The sequence below is a fragment of the Terrapene carolina genome, unplaced genomic scaffold, assembly GCF_002925995.2.
Source record: "Terrapene carolina triunguis isolate 2854851 unplaced genomic scaffold, T_m_triunguis-2.0 Scaffold58, whole genome shotgun sequence".
Lineage (NCBI taxonomy): Eukaryota > Metazoa > Chordata > Testudines > Emydidae > Terrapene > Terrapene triunguis.
Genome location: NW_020664409.1, coordinates 47,503,168 through 47,524,073, shown reverse-complemented (window position 1 = coordinate 47,524,073; position 20,906 = coordinate 47,503,168). Strand labels below are relative to the sequence as shown.

Genomic DNA, 20,906 nt, shown 5'->3' with positions numbered 1-20,906 from the left:
ATGGTGGGTGGAAGGGTGAGAGCAGTCATAACTAACAGTTTAAAAAAATAAATTGGAGAGTTATTTCTTTCCAGAGTGGTAATTTTAACTTCTCCTATTAGTTCATGTCCAAGTACATTCTGCTATTGTAAAAATACGACTTTTTTAACATCTAACTATCTCTACATTCTCCTTTGCCAAGTGTCACTTAAGTTGATCAGAGGCTGCAGTTAGCTTGTGGTGTCAGAGCCCTCTGCAGGTTAAAACATTGACAGTCCATATTAAAATATGCCTGAGTTTATTTTCAGGTAGATATCCTATTAACTCTAAATTCCCTGTTGGTTGATGTAGCCCAGAGTTCCATTTCTGTTTTTTTAATAAATACATTAATAAAAAATATTATGCTTTGATGGATTTCTCAGATAAGGACTGAAGCAAGTCCTTATAAATAGCAGAGTTCATAAACCGTGGGTAGGAGTCTCTATGCATTAAGGTGTAAATCTGAAGCTGTGCATCATCAAAAGTATGTTGTGATGGTTCCAGCATATTTCGGTTGATAACTTCCCTTACTCTGGAGTCCAGGCTGACCTGTGCATTTAAAAAAAAGCATTCGTTGACATTGGTAATAGCGCACATACTTTTCCAGCTCTACCCACTTAAAGTCCCCCACCCCATTTCAATCTTCACCCCTGAAAAAGTGTAAAGGGTCTCAGATATACATAGAGAGAATTATCACGTCCAACTTCGGATGCAATTATCTCCTCAAGTAGTGGAATCCTCTCAAAGACAGCCTTATTTTAAACAATGCTGTCTGGAATCCTATTTGTGCTAAATTCTGACGATACAGCTGGAATTTTTGCTCTTTCTGCTTAATAGTGCAGTGAATTTTTAATTTTGTGTGACTCGCTTTCGTTTCCTTGGGAATAAGTGTTGTCTGAGGCTGAATTCATAGCAGCAGAATTAACCAGAAAGAAGCTGCAACCGGTAGAAATGTTATTTAAGCAAATCCTTTTACTGAAGAGCAGGCAGAATTAGACATGAATTGCAAATAGTTATATCATGGTTCCATGAGAGCGATATTGTGAAAATTTAAATTTCAGTGAGGTGGCAGTCTCAAAGATATTGTGTTAACAGCTACTAGATTTCAGTAGTGCTTGTATCTGTACACAAGTAGTGCTTTTTCCACCACTGTGGCTAATAAGCTTTTGACTGATATTTGAGTTTATAGTCCTTCAGAACGAGAAACCAACTAAACAAACTCAACCTTGTTGTAGTGTAATGTTCAGTGTATAAAATATTTGCCAATATCAGACTGGTAGATAGCTTTGTATATCTGCTAATTTTGAGATAAACTTTTATTTATGGTTAACTTTTGCTGTATTGCAGGAGTTCTCAAAACAGATTATATTTGAGCAATTCCTTTATATTTTATAGCAAATTACGTTAAAGGTTTTAAACATTTTAAGATCTCCCATTTCATTTTTAACTGCTAAGAAAAAAACCTGGCCTGTTTGGTTATTTAAGCGAGGACAATGCTCTTTGGCCTGTTATGCCTAGAAATTACAGGTGTCTAACATCAGTGCTTTATAGTACCACATCTGCTGCTTTGTCTGTTAACTGGGAAGATGGAGGATAGTTTCAACCATGGCACCCTTATGCCTTCACTTTCTAAGTCTCCATTATTAGTAGGCTTGGAAGGATTAGATTTTTATCAGTAAATGTAGGTAAGCATCAATTTCACTGTTTACACAAACCAAAATTTCCGTCTGATCAAAATTTACAGATAGGCAAAGTTAGAAAAATGCTGCTTGAGAACTTAGTTGGATTTAAGGAAATGTACTTTGTATATTTTGATATGCATCTTGACATTGTGTGTTTTAATAGTTATAAAGCATTAGCTTTTTGAACCCCAGGGTCTGTTGTCATTAAATAATTGTCTGACCCTGACATAATTTCCTGCAAATGTGAAAATGTAAATGGATAAAGATTGAAAAATGCTTAAAACCCATAATATTGCAGAAGTGTGAAAATGTAAATAAAAATTAAGCTTAAAATAGATATTATCTCAGTTATAAACAAACAAGAATCAAATTCTGCCAAGCCTAATTATTAGCCATAAACGTCATAAGACCTGTATCCCTTGGTTTAGCTGTCTTTGCCTTTATTCATGTTACAACCACCACTGTGCAATGCAGAATTAAAGAATGACCTGTGGAGGGACACACACCTCTTTTGGAGAAAGGATAGAAATATAATCTTCATAGATTAACCTTGCTTTTTCTTCTATGACACTCTTGTTGGATTCCTGCTTTAACTCCTCACAGGCCATCCAGAAAAGCATGTTCTCTTCACTGAATTCTGTTCGGAGGAACTCCCGGAAAGCATTTCTGCCCGCTGGAGTGATCATTAACTTGTCAAATGACTGAGCCCAGGCATTTACTTCTTCAAGAGTAGGAGTGGGACTTGAATGAGAGAATAGAAAAGAAGATATTGATGCTAGTTACTCAAAATTCAGTCACTAGACAAGGCATTTGCTCTCACTGACAGAAAAAAGTGAGCTTTACATGAGTCTAATGCATGGTAGTTTGGACTGTTAACTGATACTCAATACTCTCACCCTGCTGTGAAGCTCTAGTAAACTTAAGGATCGGAGGATTGTGGCAGATAAACTGGGATCAAATGTTCCGATGACGTACACTAGCTTTATTTTAAAGCAATGCCTGAAGTTAATGTACAACAAAAAACCTTTATGCAACCCCTGAACATGTTTTCTAGGCTTCAAATGCACAGTTGTCTTTTTGGTTAGTCAGTGTCGCCATTACGGTATAAATATGCGTACAGTGAAGGCCAAGATATTAATATGTTTATAGCTGTTACCACAAAAGCTATACTCCTATCTTGGTTTGTATAGGCCCCCATCATAGCATCTGAGCACCCAGGAAAGGATAGCAAAAGTTAATTAGTTACCTGACTAATGATAGGATCTATGTTCTCCCTTGTTTATTATTCCTTATTGAAAGCTGGGCACTACCAGTTGGATTGGTTAAGTTTTTCACAAAAGTTATGGAAATGAGGGAGGAAAAAATTAGACTTGCAGGAGAATGGGAGATTCCGTCTTTACTATGTTGTTGCTATTGTACCACCATACAATGTAAGCTACCCCAATACAGAAATTTTTTAAAGTATGGGATTTGGATCAGGCCATGAATTAATGAAAGGTTCGAGTGGGAATGTTAGTAACATTCTGCTAGAGATGGCTGAGAATTGAATTTAAATAGATAGTGCATGGATGGCAGCAGGGGAGTAATTTGTGCATTTCAAACCATTTGCCTTGCAGATTTAGCTGTTTTATATATATAAATGCTCAAAGAAAGAAAGGATACCTCTCCTCACAGTTTGGAATACTCTCTGCTCTGAGTTCATGGGATGTCCTCCTTGCTCTCTCTTCATCTTGATTCCTAACAGTAAGACTGCAAGGTAGCAAACAGATAACTCAGTCAAGTTTTTATATAAGGAAGAGCTTGAAACTACATCAAATTGTTGATATTTAATATTTTACACACATTTGGTTTACCTTACCTAAAAGGGATAGAAATTACCTGTACCCTTTTATTTCATGATTCTCCTCGTGCACTAGTTTTACATCAGTGTAAATCCAGCAACCTTAACAAAGCTACTCCAGTTGCCAGGAGAATTTGGTTATCCAGTGTAGTTTCTCAGTGCAAGCTAGAGGGAGTTTGGTATGTGCTTCAAAATGTAAGGTGCAATCCAGAAAACACTAGCATTCTGGACTAGCTCTCTGAGTGGGGCTACTTATGGTAATAAGTACTATGCTTAATAGTATATGTCTTGACATAGTGTGGCCAGCATTGTAACTGGGACTGTTCATGGTAATAAGCATTAAACTCAGTATTTGCAGGATTAATATGAGGCTTACATACATGCCAAAGTCTCCCCACCGAGGCTCATTGAAAGCTCTCTCAGCACTCTTCAATGGAAGCAGGTGTCAAGTCCTCTTCCTGGTCAAATTCCAGTGTATTAGTAGTAATTTTCTAGCTCACTTAAATTCCCCAGCGCTTTCAGTTAGAGAACCTATCCTTGTTTCTAGACCTAAAACTTCCAAAGCTTGTGTATTTTCCTTTCACAGAGTGGGTGCTATATTCTGTCTTATAGGGGAGGGGAATAAACTGATCTTATTCTCCCTCTCCCTCTGTAAAGCACTTTTGAATTTGTCAGGAGAAAAAGGCACCAAGTAAATTATAAGGCACTATCCATAGTGTAACTGGATTTCCAGGCTCTTACCACACTTGACAACCCAGGGAGCTTGATAGAATTTCTGGGGAATAATTTGAAATCAATTTCTTGGTTTATCTTTAGCATTATTACATGAAAGAAAGGTATGGTTATCACTTAGGTTTGCCTATTTCATTTGCTCACCTCTTTTTAAACTTATGGCTTATATCTTACCTCCAACTTCGCTACCTGAACTAGTTCTAACCTTTTCCTTCCTCAAGCATTTGTCTATAGTCTGCGGAGACCTCCCCGCAGGTCTGTAGAATTTAAAAATGTTAAGGACTGAGCAATGCAGTTGAAGATTGGGAAGGAGAAGAGATGCGTCGTCTCCTACAAAGTAGTCCACACAGTGGAAAGGTGGAGAACCTTTGCTGGAACTAAGTCGAGTAGGGGGGTCACACTACTCACTGCAGCTCATTTTATGTAATGCCTTCAAATCACTGAGCTACCTTAATTCACTTTCTCTGTAAAGGGAGAAGCAGCATAATTGTAAAAGAACTATAATATCACCGTATCCCCTGGGTCTCATGATTTAAGGGAGGAGGGGGAGAGGGGAAGGACCTAATAGTGACCATTGATCCTGGTTTGTTTGTTTTTAAAGTTGTGTTTTCCATAAACAGCAAGAATATGCTTCTGCATGACATATGTTAGACTGAAGGAGACAAAAGAACAAATGTCTCCATAGGATAGCATTCTGCCTCCTTTGGAATACGTAATATTTACTGTGCCTTACAAAATGGTAGCTACTCCTTCAGAGAGGAAGACTCCCTAAAAGTGTAAAAGTGCAGAGCAGAGAGAACAAACTATTTACATAGCTACATCTATCTCAGGCTCCAAAAGGATAACAAGTATGTGACTTAAGTTATAACTGCAGCACAGACTTTGGGCATCCAGGCATTGGGACTCATTTCCTAGTCCCATAATGGTTCATTCTAATTCTAGTATTGAAAGGGCTGTGAATAGTGAAGTCTCTGCTTCTCAGCCACATGACTCATGTGGACTGTTATTTTTGTTTCTATTCATAATTTTTCAGTGGAAAGCACTTGAGCTATTTTGAGGAAAGACATTCTGTGAATAGGGATTATAAATAGAACATTTAATTGCCGTTTGTTTCGCATTCCTTGCTACTATAAAACAGTTGTTCTCAGAAAATTAGAAGTGATTTTAAGGCAGAGAAAAGCTGCTTTGTTTGTAGCCTGCACCCAGTTCTCAGGCTATTCTTAAATGGCAATAGGAATTTTAAGCGCCATCAAAATTGAGTAATTTCAACACCCCATTGAGTAAATAGCTTGCTTTGTACCATTTCAACATTTATGCTGCTTTTTCTGTGCCTGACAGAGAGTATAAGATAAAAGAGCGGAGGAGTAGTTATCAACAATTCAAAGGAAATAGTGGGAAGTGAAGTTTATATTAATCCATTAAGTCAGTGTACATGAAGTGCTTTTATTTCCTTTTCTTGGGCAATCTATAGATATGGGTGTATCTTATACGTATACACCTATGGGCTAAAACCATCCTTGACTCTTTGATCTTACCAGTGTTACACAGTTGTCAATACACTGGAACTTGGAGGCTCATTTACTCAGTGGGGTGTGGAAATTATTCAGTTGGTGGTGTTTTCTTAGGACCAGATCCAAATGTCTTTCAATCAGTCCTTTCTTGTGAAATTGTCTACACTGGCAAGTTACTGCGCAGTCAAGCAGCTTTCTGCGGTGTAACTCCTGAGTTGTACACACTGCCAAGCCACTTCGTGCGCAGAAACTCCTCAGTTGCAGCATTCCAAAAAACCCACCTCGACAAGAGTCGTGAGCCTTACAGTGCAGAGGCTCCAGCGCTGCATTGGCAGAGTAAACAAATTACAGCACAGAAAGCAATCAGTTAGCCTCCCGAAGTGTCCCATAATCCCTCAAGTGGCTGCTCTGCCCCTGAAGGCATGTACCCCTCCCCTTTCAAAGCTCCGTTTCTGACAGCCCTTGTGTGCTGTGCTGATCTGCTCCGGGACAGAAAGCAAACCATTAATGTGGAATGCTTGTGCTGTTGAACACGGAGGGGGGTGTGTGTGTGTGTGTGTGTGTGTGTGTGTGTGTGTGTGTGTGAGAGAGAGAGAGAGAGAGAGATTGATTGCTGGGCAGAGAGCTGGGGAGGGAGGCAGGGCCGGCTCCAGGCACCAGCCCAGCAAGCAGGTGCTTGGGGCGGCACGTCCGGCTCTTTGGCGGCAATTCAGCAGCGGGTCCCTCACTCCCTCTCGGAGCAAAGGACCCTGGAGCCGGCCCTGGGCAGGGACTGATGTTGGGGTTTCCTCCTCCCCCTGCCTCAGAACTGGTTGCTTCCTGTTGCTGTCTGTCTTACAAGACAGCATTCTGACACACTCTGTCCCCTAAGACACACTGTCTCTCTTCCCCGCCCCCCATACACACACACTCTCCTGTCACACATTCTGCCCCCGCCCCCTTCAGTTGAAAAGCAGCTGGCAATGTAGTAGGATGCCCATGGAATAATGGGATTGGGAAATCTGCATCATGTGACGCTGTGCCTGCCCCATGAGACATTGCAAACCCTTCCCAAAGCACCCTGTGGCCAGTTGCACAGTGGGATAGCTACCACAATGCACTGCTCTCTTTGCCGTTGCAAGAACTGCTAATGTGGATGTGCTCCACCATCACAAGGAGCACAGTGTGAACACGCAACAGTGGTTTAATTCCAGCGCTTTAATAAGTGGTATAACTTGTTGCACAGAAACTTGCCAGTGTAGACATACCCAAAATGTGTTCCTTTTGCTGTCATTTATTATACTATGCTATGCAGGACCTCGCACAATGGAACCCCAACCTGGTTGGCCTCTAGGCACTACCACAGTGTAAATGTTTAAAAAATATTCAATATAAAAAGTGTTAAAATATTTCCATATTCTCTGATAACTATTGACATAATTGTTGGACTTCTTTTTGTTGATTGCAGGGTGATTAATTTGATAGCCAGTATGCTTATGTTCTGAAGTCAGGTGCTGTGCAAGCACAAAAAATGATTTTTATAGGATATTTTCTCAGTCTGACACATAAAATGTTAACAGCACAATTCCCATTTATAATAATTGGAGTTGCTCAGTTACTGCTTTATACATGCACCAAAGTTCTTTTGTAGGTTGAGGTAAACTGGTGCAACAGAGAATTCCTTCTTCCAGTGGATGCAACCATGTATTCCGCTTAGGGAGGGTGTGTGTGTGTGTGTGTGTCCCCAGAACACTGGAGCCAGAGCATTTTGTCTAGCAGTACCTGTAGTGAAGCGGTGCTTGCGCCTCGTGGTCATAGCCCCTTCCCTGGCTATATGAGGTGGCACTGCCTTGACTCCCCTCAGTTCCTTCTTACTGCCCATGGCTGGAGTCAGAGTTCTGTGTGGTTTTCACCTCACAATCCCTTTATTTTTAGTGACTTTTCTAGTTGTATATAGTTACGGCAGTGTTAGTTAGATTTAGTGTTAGTTAGCTGTAGTTTAAATATTTCCCTGGTGATGCCCTCACCAGGGTTTAAACATTCTGTCATGTGGGGGAGCGATCGCCAATAATGATCCCCCGACATGGTGCTTGTTGTGCCTAGGTGAAGCCCATATCAAGGAGTGGTGGTCGATTTGCAGATTGTTCACCAAATGGACTTGGGTGGTGAGGGATCTTCGTCTGAAGCAGCACTTGCTTGAACAGACTATGCGGCCTCCTTTGGCACTGAGGCCCATGTCAAATTGGAGGTCACCCTTGAGTTCTGAGAGAGCTACCACTTTGTGTCCTGGATCTGGCAACTCGTCTGAAAAGATGGAGTCATTCCCTGTCGAGTGCCCTGAGGAAAAGGTTTCATAGGACTGACTGAAGCCACTTCAGGTCACATGGGGACTTATCTCCCTCCTCCAGAAGGAGCATGGGTCGAATGCTGGTGCATGGGACAGAGCAGTCCTGTCAACCGCTCCCCAACTGCTCTGCGCAAGGAGGTCAAAGACACCATATTGTTGACTCTGGTTCCAGCCCTGGGGCATCCACTGAGTCCAGGACCAACAAGGGCAATGCTGGCACTGGGTGTTTCTGCATCAGCGGCATAGCAGCCAGCAACAGACCTCTACCTTTCTGTCCTAACCTTGCCCTTGGTCCAGGACTTTGCCAGGGCTGCATCCTTTATAGCTCCATTGGCTGGGTGGGCTGTTGACCGTGTGGGACTGTCTGCACCATACCCTGCTGTTTCCCTTCCACAGTCAGTGGAAGTGGGGCTGTTGCTGAGCTCAGCACAATGGACCTTCCTGGCACCAGGACCATCTTTGGCACCACTTGGTTGCATCCCTGGAATTCAAGTGGAGTTCCTGCAGGAGAACAGGTTAGTGGATATCCTGCAGCCATCTTTCCCTGGGAGAGTAGCCCTCCCTATTAATGATGCAGTCCTTGCAGACCTGCTAAGGTCCTCTGGAGCACACCAGCTTTGGCACCACCTGCAGCAAAGCACATGGAGAAACGCTACTTCATTCCGGTGCAGGGGTGTGAAAGTTTTTACTCACATCCGTCCCCAGATTCTGGGGTCGTAACCGTGGTGAATAACAGCCCAGCAGGGCAGCTTTAAGACCCCTCCCAAGGATAAGGACTCTGAATGAATGGACCTGATGGGCAAGAATATTTACACCTCCTCTTCCTTGTGGATTGCTAACCAGCAGACATTGTTGTCCCAGTACAACTTTGTGAACTGGGTGGCTATGTCTAAGTTTGCAGACCAGCTGCACAAAGCCATGACTGAGGAATTTCAGTCATTTGTCACCAAAGGCTGCTTGCTGGCTAAGACTTTGTTGCAGTCCATGCTGGACATTGCAGATACTTTTGGCCCGAGTGATGGCCTTGGTGATGACCATGAGAAGGATTTCCTGGCTGCAGAATTCAGGCATTGTTCCCCATGTGCAACAAGCCATAGAGAATTTGCCCTTTGATGACCAAGCACTGTTTTCAGCCAAGATGGATAAGACTCTAGGACTACCTTCTAGTCCTTGGGGTGTATACATCAGCAGTGCAGAGGTACCACTATGGTGATCAACAGTAGCAGCAGCAGTATTGTCCATGGTGCACATTTGGGCAGCTTTTCCTTCCCCCCAAGACAGTGGAACTATCCCAGAAAAGGGCATAGATCCCATAGGAGGAGAAAGTCAGGTCTGGGATTTGGTCAGTCCACACATGTCCCCCAAGTACCCATTTTGACTCCTTGGTTCAGAGCAGTGTTCCAGTCATTGCTCCGTTCTCCCCGTTCCCTCCAAATGGGCTGACCCATTTCTACAATGCTTGGAGCTTGATCATGGCAGCTGGGTCCTAAGCACTGTCAGATTAGGCTATGCAATCCAGTTCCCCGCCATCCCTTCCCGCCCCTCTTCAGGGACCCTTCTCACAAGGTATTGCTCCTCAAGCAGGTTTGCGGTCCACTGGTTTTGGGAGTGGGGGAGGAGTTCTGCTAGAACACTGGAGTCATAGGTGCTATTCCTGATAGTTTCTGGTGCCCAAATCCAGGGGAGGGTTAAGACCCATTCTCAACCTTCACGGTGTCAACAAAAATATCAGATGCATGAGGTTCAAAATGGTCACTCTATTTACTATCCTTCCCGTGTTGTCTCAGAATGATTGGTTTGTTGCTCTGAACCTTCAGGATGCCTACTTTCATATGGTGATTTTGCCAGGTCACAGAAAATTCCTTCCATTTGTCATAGCAGAGCACCATTTTCAGTATATGATGCTTCCATTTGGATTCTCTTCTGTCCAAATGCATGGTCATCTCAGAAAGAAAGAAATCCCCATCTTCTCATACCTGCATGACTGGTTACTGAGGGACAGGTCCAGAGAGGAAGTTCTTTCTCACTTCGACATTACACTGCACTTCATCAGCCGTCTGGGCAGGGACGGCTCTACCATTTTTGCCGCCCCAAGCGCAAAAAAAAAAAAAAAAAAAAAGCTTCTCAGACTGTGCCACCCCAAGAATGGCCGGAATGCCGCGCTCACGCACGTGCTTCCTCTGCTGGTGCCTGGAGCCGGTCCTGCATCTGGGTGTCATTCTAAACACTGGGAAATCAAATATGGTTCCCACTCAGAAAATAGAGTTCACTGGGGCCCTAGTACACTCAGAGTTTGAGAATGTTTCTGCCAACTAGCCATTTTCAGGTAATTCACCATCTTTACCTCAGTCTCCAGTCTCAGCTTTCCATGGCAGTTTAGATGTGCCTGAGGCTCTTGGGCCACATGTCCACTTGCATGCAGATGGTCCAGTTTGCAGGCTGCACCTTCACCCTCTCCAAATGTGACTTGGGACTATTTACCATCCGACTCTTTACCCCCATCTTTCTCAACTGGTCCTGGACTCCTTGCAGTGGTGGATGTGTTCAGAGAAGGTTTGCCAGGGCGTCCAGTCCTTACTAACCAGGTCTCTTGTCATTGATGCTTCTCTGATGGATTGGGGGGCACATGTGGGGTTGCTGAAAGTTGAAGGTCTGTGGTCGGAGCAGGAGTGCTCACAGCATATCAACATGCTGGAGCATTCAGGGAAGATCTGTCTTTTCCATTGCCATGGTAGCAAGATTCTTAAAAGGGCTTCTTCATCCTCCAGTCTGACAGCTGGTTCCTCTGTGGGACCTTAACACAGTCCTAGCAGCTTTAATGGGACCTCCTTTTGAGCCTCTGGCATTGGGTCCCTTTCCACTGTTGTGGAAAGCGGAGTAATAACATCTGCAAGAAGAGTGTAAGAGTTGCAGGCTCTGATGGCGGAGCCTCCTTGTACACAATTGTCTGAAGACAAAGTGACTTTATGATCACACTCAAAATTTTTGTTTAAAGTGGTCTCTCAGTTTCATTTGAACCAGGCAGTATATTTACCTGTTATTTCCTAAGCCACATTCATCTCATTAGATGTCAAGCGATGTCTAGCCTTCTATCTGGATAGGACTAAGCTGTTTCGGGCTTTGCCTTGCCTGTTTGTGCATATGCAAATCATATGAAGAAGCAAGCCGTCTCTTCACAGACTCTTTAAATGGATAAGATCCTGTACCAAGACTGCATATGAAACAACTTCAGCTATGCCTCCTTAATAGGTATGAGCTCATTCTAAGAGAGCACAAGCTACGTCAATAGTGTTCCTGAGTGACATCTCAATATTGGACAGGGCTGTCATATGGTTGTCCATACATACATTTATTACCATTATGTCATCACTGCATCTTCCAGAGTAGATGCAGGTTTTGGTAGGGAGGTCTTGCAAGCCTTGTTTAGGTAGACTGAGCCCAGCCTCCCAGGGTTCTGCCTGTGAGTCACCTAAGTGAAATACACAGCTGCGTCTACTCAAAGAAGAAATGGCTACCTACTGTAACTATGGTTCTTCAAGATGTGGTGCAGATGTGTATTCCATGACCCACCCTCCATGCCCTCTGCATCAGAGTCTAGTCTCTGGGCATTTGAAGCGAAGAAACTGGGGGGGGGGGCTGTGCCACCTCATATAGCTAAGGGAGGGGCTATGGCCGTGAGGCACAAGCATCGCTCCTCTATGGGTACTGTTAGGCAAAATTATCTGAGCATGCACACACCTAAGTGGAATACACGTCTGCATCACATCTCAAAGAATCACAGTTGCAGTAAGTAACCATTTCATATACAGGTTGGCCACTTTATTTTTGGACCCAGAAGTTTGCCTACTTTTATCTGAATGTGAGGTAAAGAAACTTCAAGGACAAAGTCTTCAGTCTTGCAAATCTGAACAGCAAGAGAGATTTATTCTGTCCACAAACAGTGGATCTTAAAAGTGAATGGGTGGAGTGGGGTCATGGCCACATGCAGTTCCATTGACTTGGTACAGTGTTGCAGATTCACTCAGGAAAAACGATTCTCATCACTAAAGGTACCGTAAGATACCACTATAGTGTGACAAGTGACTTATCAAGGAAAAGGGATGGCTATTTTAGTTTGTGATAAGACTGACTGACACGCTACTAAAATATGAATTCCTGGAATAAATAAGGGGATGGCAACCTCATATTTAGTCAAGAAAGCAAAAGCCTGTAGTAAGAGAAAAACTAAATATAGGTAGTGCTGTCTTCTGCCTGCTAGGTGCTGAATGCCCTCAACTCCCACTGGGAGTTCTCCATCTTGCAGGAACTGTCCCTGTACAAGTTAATTTTTAACCTATTCTTATGACATCTTCCAGGAACCAAATGTCCCAAAGCTCTGTAGTGATCCTCTCTATATAGTTATTCTATTTTAGTGGGCCTGGACCTTAAATGCAAAACTGGATATTCTGTCAGGTCACTAACAGCCAATGAGATTTCTCATAGTAAATAAGAACCTCATTGACCGATAGATTTGAACCCACCTTACACTCTTTCATTGTACCTCTTTCTGTCTGCTCTATTCTAGAGGAATAATTTTAATTTGGCCGTTCCTAGCAACCCAGAAAGCCATGGGTGAAAGTAGCCCAATGTTACAACTACCCGCAGTTGGTTATTACTGTTATTTAGCATTAGTATGTAATTCCTTTCATGGGCAAAGCATATAAAGATCTGGTGGCTTAAAAAGCTTTCTGCAGTTGCCAGAATCTCAATCTTTACGATACTACTAAACATGGCCATAATCATTTTCATAGAAAGAGACCCTGCACTAATTCACATCTCTCTCTACTCCTTATGAACAATTTCCCTTTTTGTTTCTCGAGGTTAAAGCACAAAATCAGGAGCCAGGAGATCAGGGTTCTAAATTCCTACCTCTATCCTAACTTGCTTTGTGTGACACTGGCCATGTCACTCAATGTCTCTGTGTCTCAGTTTCTCTGTCGTAAAATTGGGATAATAATACTTCCATGTCTGAGCCATGTTTTTCTACATTTGAGTGAGAATGGATTTTTAATGCAAGGAAGCAAAATTAGGAACTTAACATTGCAGACTAATTTCATTTAAATTTGCCTTACTGGGCCAAAATTTACAGATTTAGTCTGACTCTAGTATAACCTAGGCCAGGTTATACTGGAGTCAGGACCCCTACAACTACAACACCGTGAAAGTTTAGATTTAAATAGGTGAAATCATTAAATTTATGATTTTTAAAATCCTATGACCATGAAATTGGTAGGGCCCTACCTATGGTGCTGCAGCTGTGGCACTGTAATGCCGGAGCGTAGGCACTTCCTACATGGATGGAAGAGGTTTTTCCATTGATATAGTTAATCCACCTTTCCAAGAGGTGGTAGCTAAGTCAACAGAAAAATTCTTCCAGCAACCTTAGGAATCTTCTTGCTTCACCAGTGATGCCAACCTAAATGTTCCATTTTCCCCACAACCATCTCCAAGCCTTTTCAGTATAGCTCCTCATGCATAGAGGCCAGTATTTTCAGACTTGGATGCCTGAAGTTGATCCATAGACTAACCAGGAACTGCAGGTGCTTAGTACCTCTGAAAAATCAATGTCCTCTTCGTTTTGTTCCAGTCCAAATCCCTCCTAAAGACTCACTTTTTCTGCAGTGCCCAGAAGACATGACTTAGCAATAATAATTTTTAAATGCTTGTCAGTCCCTCTTCTGTGCCTCCCAGTGTGTCTTGTCTTCTCTGTCTTATTTAGGGCTTGTCTACACTTACCGGGGGATCAACGAGCGGCGATTGATGCAGCGGCAGTCGATTTAGCAGGTCTAGTGAAGACCCGCTAAATATAACACAGATCGCTCTCCCATCAACTCCTGTACTCCACTGTATCGAGAAGAATAAGGGGAGTTGACGGGACGGTGTCTCCCATCGACATTGCGTAGTGTGGACCCTGCAGTAAGTAGACCTCAGCTACGTCGATCTGAGTTCCTCTGTTAACGTAACTCAAATTGCGTAGCTTAGATTGACTTTTCACATTAGTGTGGACAAGGGCAAGGCCTTAGAATGTAAGCTTTTTTGGTGCTGGGACTGGACTGTTCTGTCTTGTACAACATCAAGCACATGAGTGGTGCTTTAGTAACAAGGAAATTGATACCAGGATGTGCATGCAGCCTAAAGCAGTGCTAAGAAAAGAATTATATACCTTTTTTATTTAAAGTCCCATCTTAGGCCCTCCCGTCACACACACACAGCTGATGCTGGTATATAGAACTCTTTTTACATCCTTAATTATTTCAATGGAAAACCCACAAGAATTGGAGCTGAAAACTGTATTCAGAATTGCAACAAAGCCATCTTTTTCCTATTGTTCTAGACTTGTATTATTACCCCAAGTGCTGTGCTGTTTATGTTGTCCTGATCACTGGCCATCACTCACCCCTGTAAGTTTGAGTTGAGACACCAAAAGACATACCATGAGCAGCTGCAACAACAGCACCAACAAAAGCAGCAGGCATTGGAAGCTCGATTCCCAATGCCATGCTGTGCCTGTGTGGAACTTGGTGTCTCCTGGGCCACAGACATCTGCCGTTTGCGCATTTCCATCCGCTCCGATCCCATGGGCTGAAAAAACCAAAATAAGGGGAAAAAATTAACCTCTGCACAAAAGACTCACTAGGTATCATTAAGGCCAGATTTTCAAAAGAACTCGGAATCTGATGGCTCCCGCTGTTCTTTTTGGAAGCTGCTGGGAAAATTCGCTGCTTCGTTGAGGTTCTGTGACAAGGTGTAAAGTCCCTTCAAAATGTAAGGGGTTAATAGATTCCTCCCTATAACATGACTGATTTGGGTGGAAAGTGGAAGTGGGTTCAAAGAAGGTTATCATGGGGGTCGTTTATGTTCTCTCTTCTCTCAGCTAGCTATAGTTGGAAAGCTCCCAGTGGTTATTTTCCAGTGTTGCTAATTTGTTGTGCGTTTGAATTTTGTTTTTGGAAATAAAGCCAGTTCTAAGGAAAAAAGGGTGAAGTGACCTATAGTTTGGGCTTTGATTCTTCCTCCTTTCTTTCCCCAGCTGGTGAGTCTGTGCACTGGCTTAGAGGTGTGTAAATGGGAGATGAATTTTTTTAAGAATTTGGGCTCCATTGTCGGTGTTGAAAAATTTAGAAAATCTGTTCCTTAGGCCACCGTAAAGGGGAAAGGCTAGGATCTGATTGACTATCATGAGTCTGACTCTGTGTTCCTTTAACATAGATTTTCGTTCAAGCAAGATTCAGAGTCTTCATGGTTTGGGGAGGAAATTACTTTCCTGCCGAGGAGATACAGACATGGGCCAGGCAACTTTAAGATTTAAGCAGTCTATTCCCATCATAACCATAGTTCATAGTGGGGACAGCATGGGATGCCTCTAGATTGTTCTAGGAAAACTGTTTGGTTCCCTAAGCCTGCAAACATGTCTGTACATGAGCAATTTTAAACGTGTGACTAATCCGTCTGGAGTCAATGCAATTTCTCATGTAAGTATGTAACTTTCTGTGAGCCCTTTCTGTGAGCTTGAACTTATGGTTGGCAGAATTTGGTGTGTGTGCTCCCTGTGAATGACTTGCTGCCTATTGACCTATACCCTACATGTTGACTTCGTTACATTGATGAAATATCAAATCCTAAAGGGACAAGTGCACCTTACTTCATTATGATTTTAGATGAATTTTGGATACTTAGCTATTCTTCCTCCTATGAAAAGTGATACTTTTTGGTATTGTTCATTGTAGGTTGCTAAACCTCCTTGAGTCCATCAAAATTGCAGAGGAGTTCAAATACCATTAACAATGGCAGATTTTGGGGAGTTGATCATTGTGATTCAATAACTGGTATGAGATGTTATCTGATGAGCTGGAGAGCATCATGTTAAAATCATCTCTCTCTCTCTCTCTCCCCCCCCCCACCCCCCCACCCCCGTGTTCAGATATATTTATGCAGGACTATGGTGGCAAGAAAGGTGCTCAATCCATATGCAGCAGGCATTGCTACAAAAACTACAAAATCATGTATATAAAAGAGTGCAGGTTATTCCAACTCAACGCAGCATTAATTCACGATCAATGCTTTTTCTGATGTTCCTTTTACTGATGGTATTATATAGGTTAGTATTATTTTTGTTTTGTTTTTTGGCTAGAATCATCCCCTTGTCCAAGGGAAAATGTGTATGTCATGCACAGCAGCAGAGGCACCTATTTTGTAGGATAACATCAGACCAGCATAGCTAGTAGATAATGTTTTCACCCCTCAGCTCACAGAGAGCCGAGAAGCGATAGGGAGAAAACACACAAAATGATGCCCCATTATGGATCTGCTCCCTTTGACAACCAGTCCCTAAATGACCAAAAATCTAAAACATAAGCAAGAACATTACTTCCCAAAATGCCAGCTTGATAATTTTAAAGTATGAAAGAATAAATATGAAAAGGAAAATACACCTGTACATTCTTATTTCTTTATTGCTTAGATTTCAAGTTCATTACAGTAGAAGGAAATACTGAATATTTTCAGCTTTCTTCTCAGTACCTATTTTTGAAAAACAAAGCATGTTTGTGCTTACAATAAAAAGTAATTATAAACAAAACATTACAGGAGACAATAGTATATCTGACGTATTCCCAGCTCCTGGTAGGGAGTAAACATTTTCTTATTATCAATTAGAAAAGTTTAATTTATAATTGGAATCAAATGAGTGCTATTTATATAATTCATCCAGCTTTGTTTAGTAGATGTTTTATGTGGCTTCTGTGCACATAAATACCTCTAACCCACTTTACAACTGAATTGATATATGATCTGATTAGGAGAGCTAGTTTTCTGTTTTGTTTTTTGTGTTTGGAGGGGGAAGGGCATAGGAGAAAGAGGTGAATAAGTCAATGTACCTATTCACCCACCCCAAATATCTCCTATTTCAAAGAATCCTTATTTGGATCTATTATTATATTTATAAAATTATAATTTTAGATTTTTACTATTTTAGATTTATTATCCTTTCAGATTAATTTCTTTTGCAAGATATTCTCTGGTATACTTCAGTGTGAGGGAGGAGCATGTAAGCATCTCTGTAGCAAATGCCTCCTCGCACCCCCCCTCCCAATAGTGTTTTGTTTATAATGTAGCTTGTGAAGTGCTCACTCTAACAAAGGATATTTGGAAGCTGTAGAGCTTTATGAATGTAAAGCCAATATTCATCCTATGTGATTTATATCCCAGTTTATAGTTTATGAAGGGTTGAGGAGGAAAAAAATAAAGGTACAATTTGGCATCTCATTTAAGCTCTATGCTTCATTAGCAGATGTACACATTGAAACATTAGCTTCCCCTTTAAATATGAAGTAATTTTCTTGCTCAGACTTAAACGATGATTTTGGTAAATATTTCTAAATGACAACAAACCTTTTTAAGATGTCACAAAAGTGTTTAAAAAGTATGTGGAGACCAAAAATAGAAGTTCCTGCAAGAATGTATCTATTGGTTTAAAGATGACTAGTCCAAAGCAGTTACTTTGTTTTACGGAAAGTCCAATGAATAGTGCATCTGCAGCTCTTTTGGGAATCAACAGCAGTTGTGTGCATGCAAATGACAAGATGATTGGGTCTCTTAATATTTTTAACACCACTTTGGTTTTAGAAATGAACTGAACTATAATAAAGCAGGTGGCATTATACATCACTTCATTCACGCTTACTTTGGTCACTAAAGCATTCTAAATACACGCAGGGAGCAGATCTCTTAAATTAAAGCTGTTTTTCATAGTCACACCTCTGAGCAGAGCCTCACTGTAAAATAAAATGCCTACCTCTCCATTATCACAATATTATTATTAGTCTGTGTTATAGTAGTGCTTAGAGGCTTAAACTGAGATTGGGCCCCATTGTGTTCAGGGCTATACAAACACAGTAAAAGACCGTCCCTGCCCCCAAAGAGCTTACAATCTATGGTCGAGGGAGGGAGGCTGAAGGGGAAACTGAGGCAGAGAGAGATGATGTGACTTGTCCAAAGACACACAGCAAGTAAATGGGAGAGCTAGGAATAGACTCCAGGGAGGAAATCCTGGCTCCATTAGTCAATGGAAGCTTTATGATTGATTTCAATGGAGCCAGGATTTCACCTTATTTTCTGGACCATGCTGATTCTGACTATTATCCCAGTGACAATCTGACCCTTTTGAGATAGAGCAACAGTTATGATTCCAAGCCACATCAACCTCAGAATGCCTGGATCAGGTCTGTGGCCATTTGCTGTATTGTTTTCAGAGAAAAGTTGATTTTATATAGGGTCTCGGTTACCATGGTGTTAGGGCCAAGATAGATATATCAGTTGTTCCACCAAGTATTGTATGTAGGAATCTACAAAAGAAAGTCAAACTTTCTATTCTATGTGTAAATGTCAGTGTTAGCAATGGGCCAGAGACACAATCTTACATATGGACACCTTACATTTTGAAGAACTTTGACTCTGAATCTGAATGCAAAAGCTCAAACCTATCTTGAATCTGATTTAGTAGCATTTTACACCCAGTTTGCACTGGAGTAAATGACCACACAAAGTGCAAGGCATAGGAGAATTAGGTCCTTCATTTCTTCTTCAAACTCCTCTGCTCTGCTGATTCAAAAGAGCAGGTATCTCACTTTAGGGAGGGGAAAAAATGTGTGCCCCACTATACTCCTTCTTCAAAGCTCAATCAGCCATATAAAATGTATAAGTCTTTCAGGTCAAACAAATGCTGTTAGCTCCTCAGCTGACTCTGGTGGAGCTGTTCTGACTTACACCAACTGAGAATCTGACTCACTCGTGCTAAAGCATCACTAATGTGATTACTGAGAGATGTGGTATCTATTACTGAGAGGGCAGTCTTAGTGAATGACCTTATTTACAAGCAGTTATCACTTTTTGAAAGAGTTACGCTTTGGGTTGAAATTCATGCCAAAAGTGCAGAGGCAGCTGGAATCTTGTTTTAAAATTCCCTTTGGTCTTTTTTAGTTTATTCAAGGGGTGGGGTAGCTCTCTTGTGCTCCTACTGTTCAAAAATGCTTATGTAATGCCAGCATCATGTTTTCTGTGGCCTTAGTCATCACTGAGCATAACAGTCTCTGACATATTTGAAGTTCTTTTGACAAATAAGATAATAAGGGGGCAATTCTCAGTTCCAGCCTGGCTTTTTGGCAGGATAAAACATAAATGGGGTAAAATAATCCCTGGTGATGTGATGTAGAGCTTCCCCCTCCCTCATCCTCAGCATGGCCAGGGGAGAGGGTGTGTAGCAAGAGTTCACTGCATTCCACCTATTTTCTGTTGCAGCAGTCTAAATTAGAGCAGCCCTGAGGCTGCTCTAGCCTATGCTGGGGACAGAATCACTCCCTGGATAGCCCTCAATACAGATTTTAAGGTGAGAAGGGACAGTTATGCTCATCTAGTGTAATGGAAGCCATGGAATTTTACTCAATCATTCCTACATCTAACTTGTAATTAAACTAGAGCATTGTTGAAGCCACAGCTGATTGTCCAAGTTTCTGCACTGAGCAGAACTCCTACAGAATGGAGAGCTGGGCTCAAGTGTTTGAAAATCGCATAGTGTGCCTACACAGAACAATATTTTCTAATTTTGTAACAAGGTATGGTGATATGCTATATTGCTGGGTGAATGTACCTCTATCAAGTTTAGCAGCTGAGATTAATTAAAACTGTGATTGAGAACAGCTGAATTTAAGAAAGGAACAACAAAATAAATGCAATATTGTGGTTGATATTTTCCACAACCATAAATTAGGAAATAAAAAGTTTTCAAAGGAATGTCCGTTCAAATACTGTTCTGAGATATTTTCCTTCACTGCTGATGCAACAGTTGTCTTCAATTGCTCCAACAACTTTTCAAGCGACCAAGTTAATCAATTCTTCTAATTCACATATCTAAGGATGTGGCTGGTAGATTTTCACCATTCAAAGTTGTGACATGACTCCTGGTGATTACCACAGGGGCTTTACAGGTAGGGTGACCAGACAGCAAGTGTGAAAAATCAGGATGGGGTAGGGGGTAAAAGGTGCCTATATAAGAAAAAGCCCCCAAAATCAGGACTGTCCCTATAAAATTGTGACATCTGGTCACCCTATTTACAGGGAGGGTAGGGTGGAGGGTTTTTTACGCTGCAGTTCATATACTATGGCACTTGATTAGGCTTTCATCACAGTTATGTAGGGTGAAAGCTTGGTCACAGCGAACTCAATGGCAAAATTCCTACTGACTTTAATTGAGTCAGGGGTTCACGTCTAGACTGAAAATACATCTTGTGTGTGCAAGAGAAAGTTACCATGTACCTACAGGATCAACAAGAGGGAAGCTTCCCTGAAGATGACCTGCGAAAGCTGCGGCCTAAGGACCAACAGTACTACATTCACGATGGTGCTGTTCTGATCACATACACAATCATTTCAACCAGGAGATGGGGGTCCTAACTACTTGGAACACACTCCTTTGGCCTTGATGTTTCTCTGGCAGTTTGTTGGAAGACATATCAGTACCCAGCGACAGTGTGTCTAACTTTAATTTAAAAAATAAATTATCACCTTTTATCCAGCCAATGCAAGGACAGTATTACCTTTCCTAGGGCCCCACATCTGCGGTAGGGAAAAATCCTTTAAAGGAAGTTTCAGGAAGGCTGGGGAATCCCTGGTAGCATGGCTCCTAATGGGGATGAGAGGGGACACTGGTGTTCCAGAACCAGTACAAAAGCAAAGTGCTGCTACATGGATGGTCTGCATTAGAT

The 20,906-nt window shown here is 41.9% G+C and overlaps 1 protein-coding gene across 2 annotated transcripts in view; it reads right to left on the bottom strand.

Annotated features, from left to right (window-relative positions):
• Window positions 1-378: 378 nt before the first annotated feature.
• RGS20 (regulator of G protein signaling 20) overlaps window positions 379-20,906 on the bottom strand; it is a 38,237-nt gene continuing 17,709 nt past the window's right edge. The window contains exons 2-5 of one of the 2 annotated variants that reach the window (XM_024206185.1): window positions 14,582-14,730; window positions 3,363-3,449; window positions 2,207-2,441; window positions 379-567 (exon numbers count right to left, since the gene is read on the bottom strand). In XM_024206185.1, the coding sequence (XP_024061953.1) occupies window positions 379-567; window positions 2,207-2,441; window positions 3,363-3,449; window positions 14,582-14,727 (657 nt within the window). In that variant the 5' untranslated portion in view covers window positions 14,728-14,730. Of the gene's footprint in view, window positions 568-2,206; window positions 2,442-3,362; window positions 3,450-14,545; window positions 14,731-20,906 lie in introns of those variants that run through there. The other variant, XM_024206184.1, reaches the window with a different exon arrangement.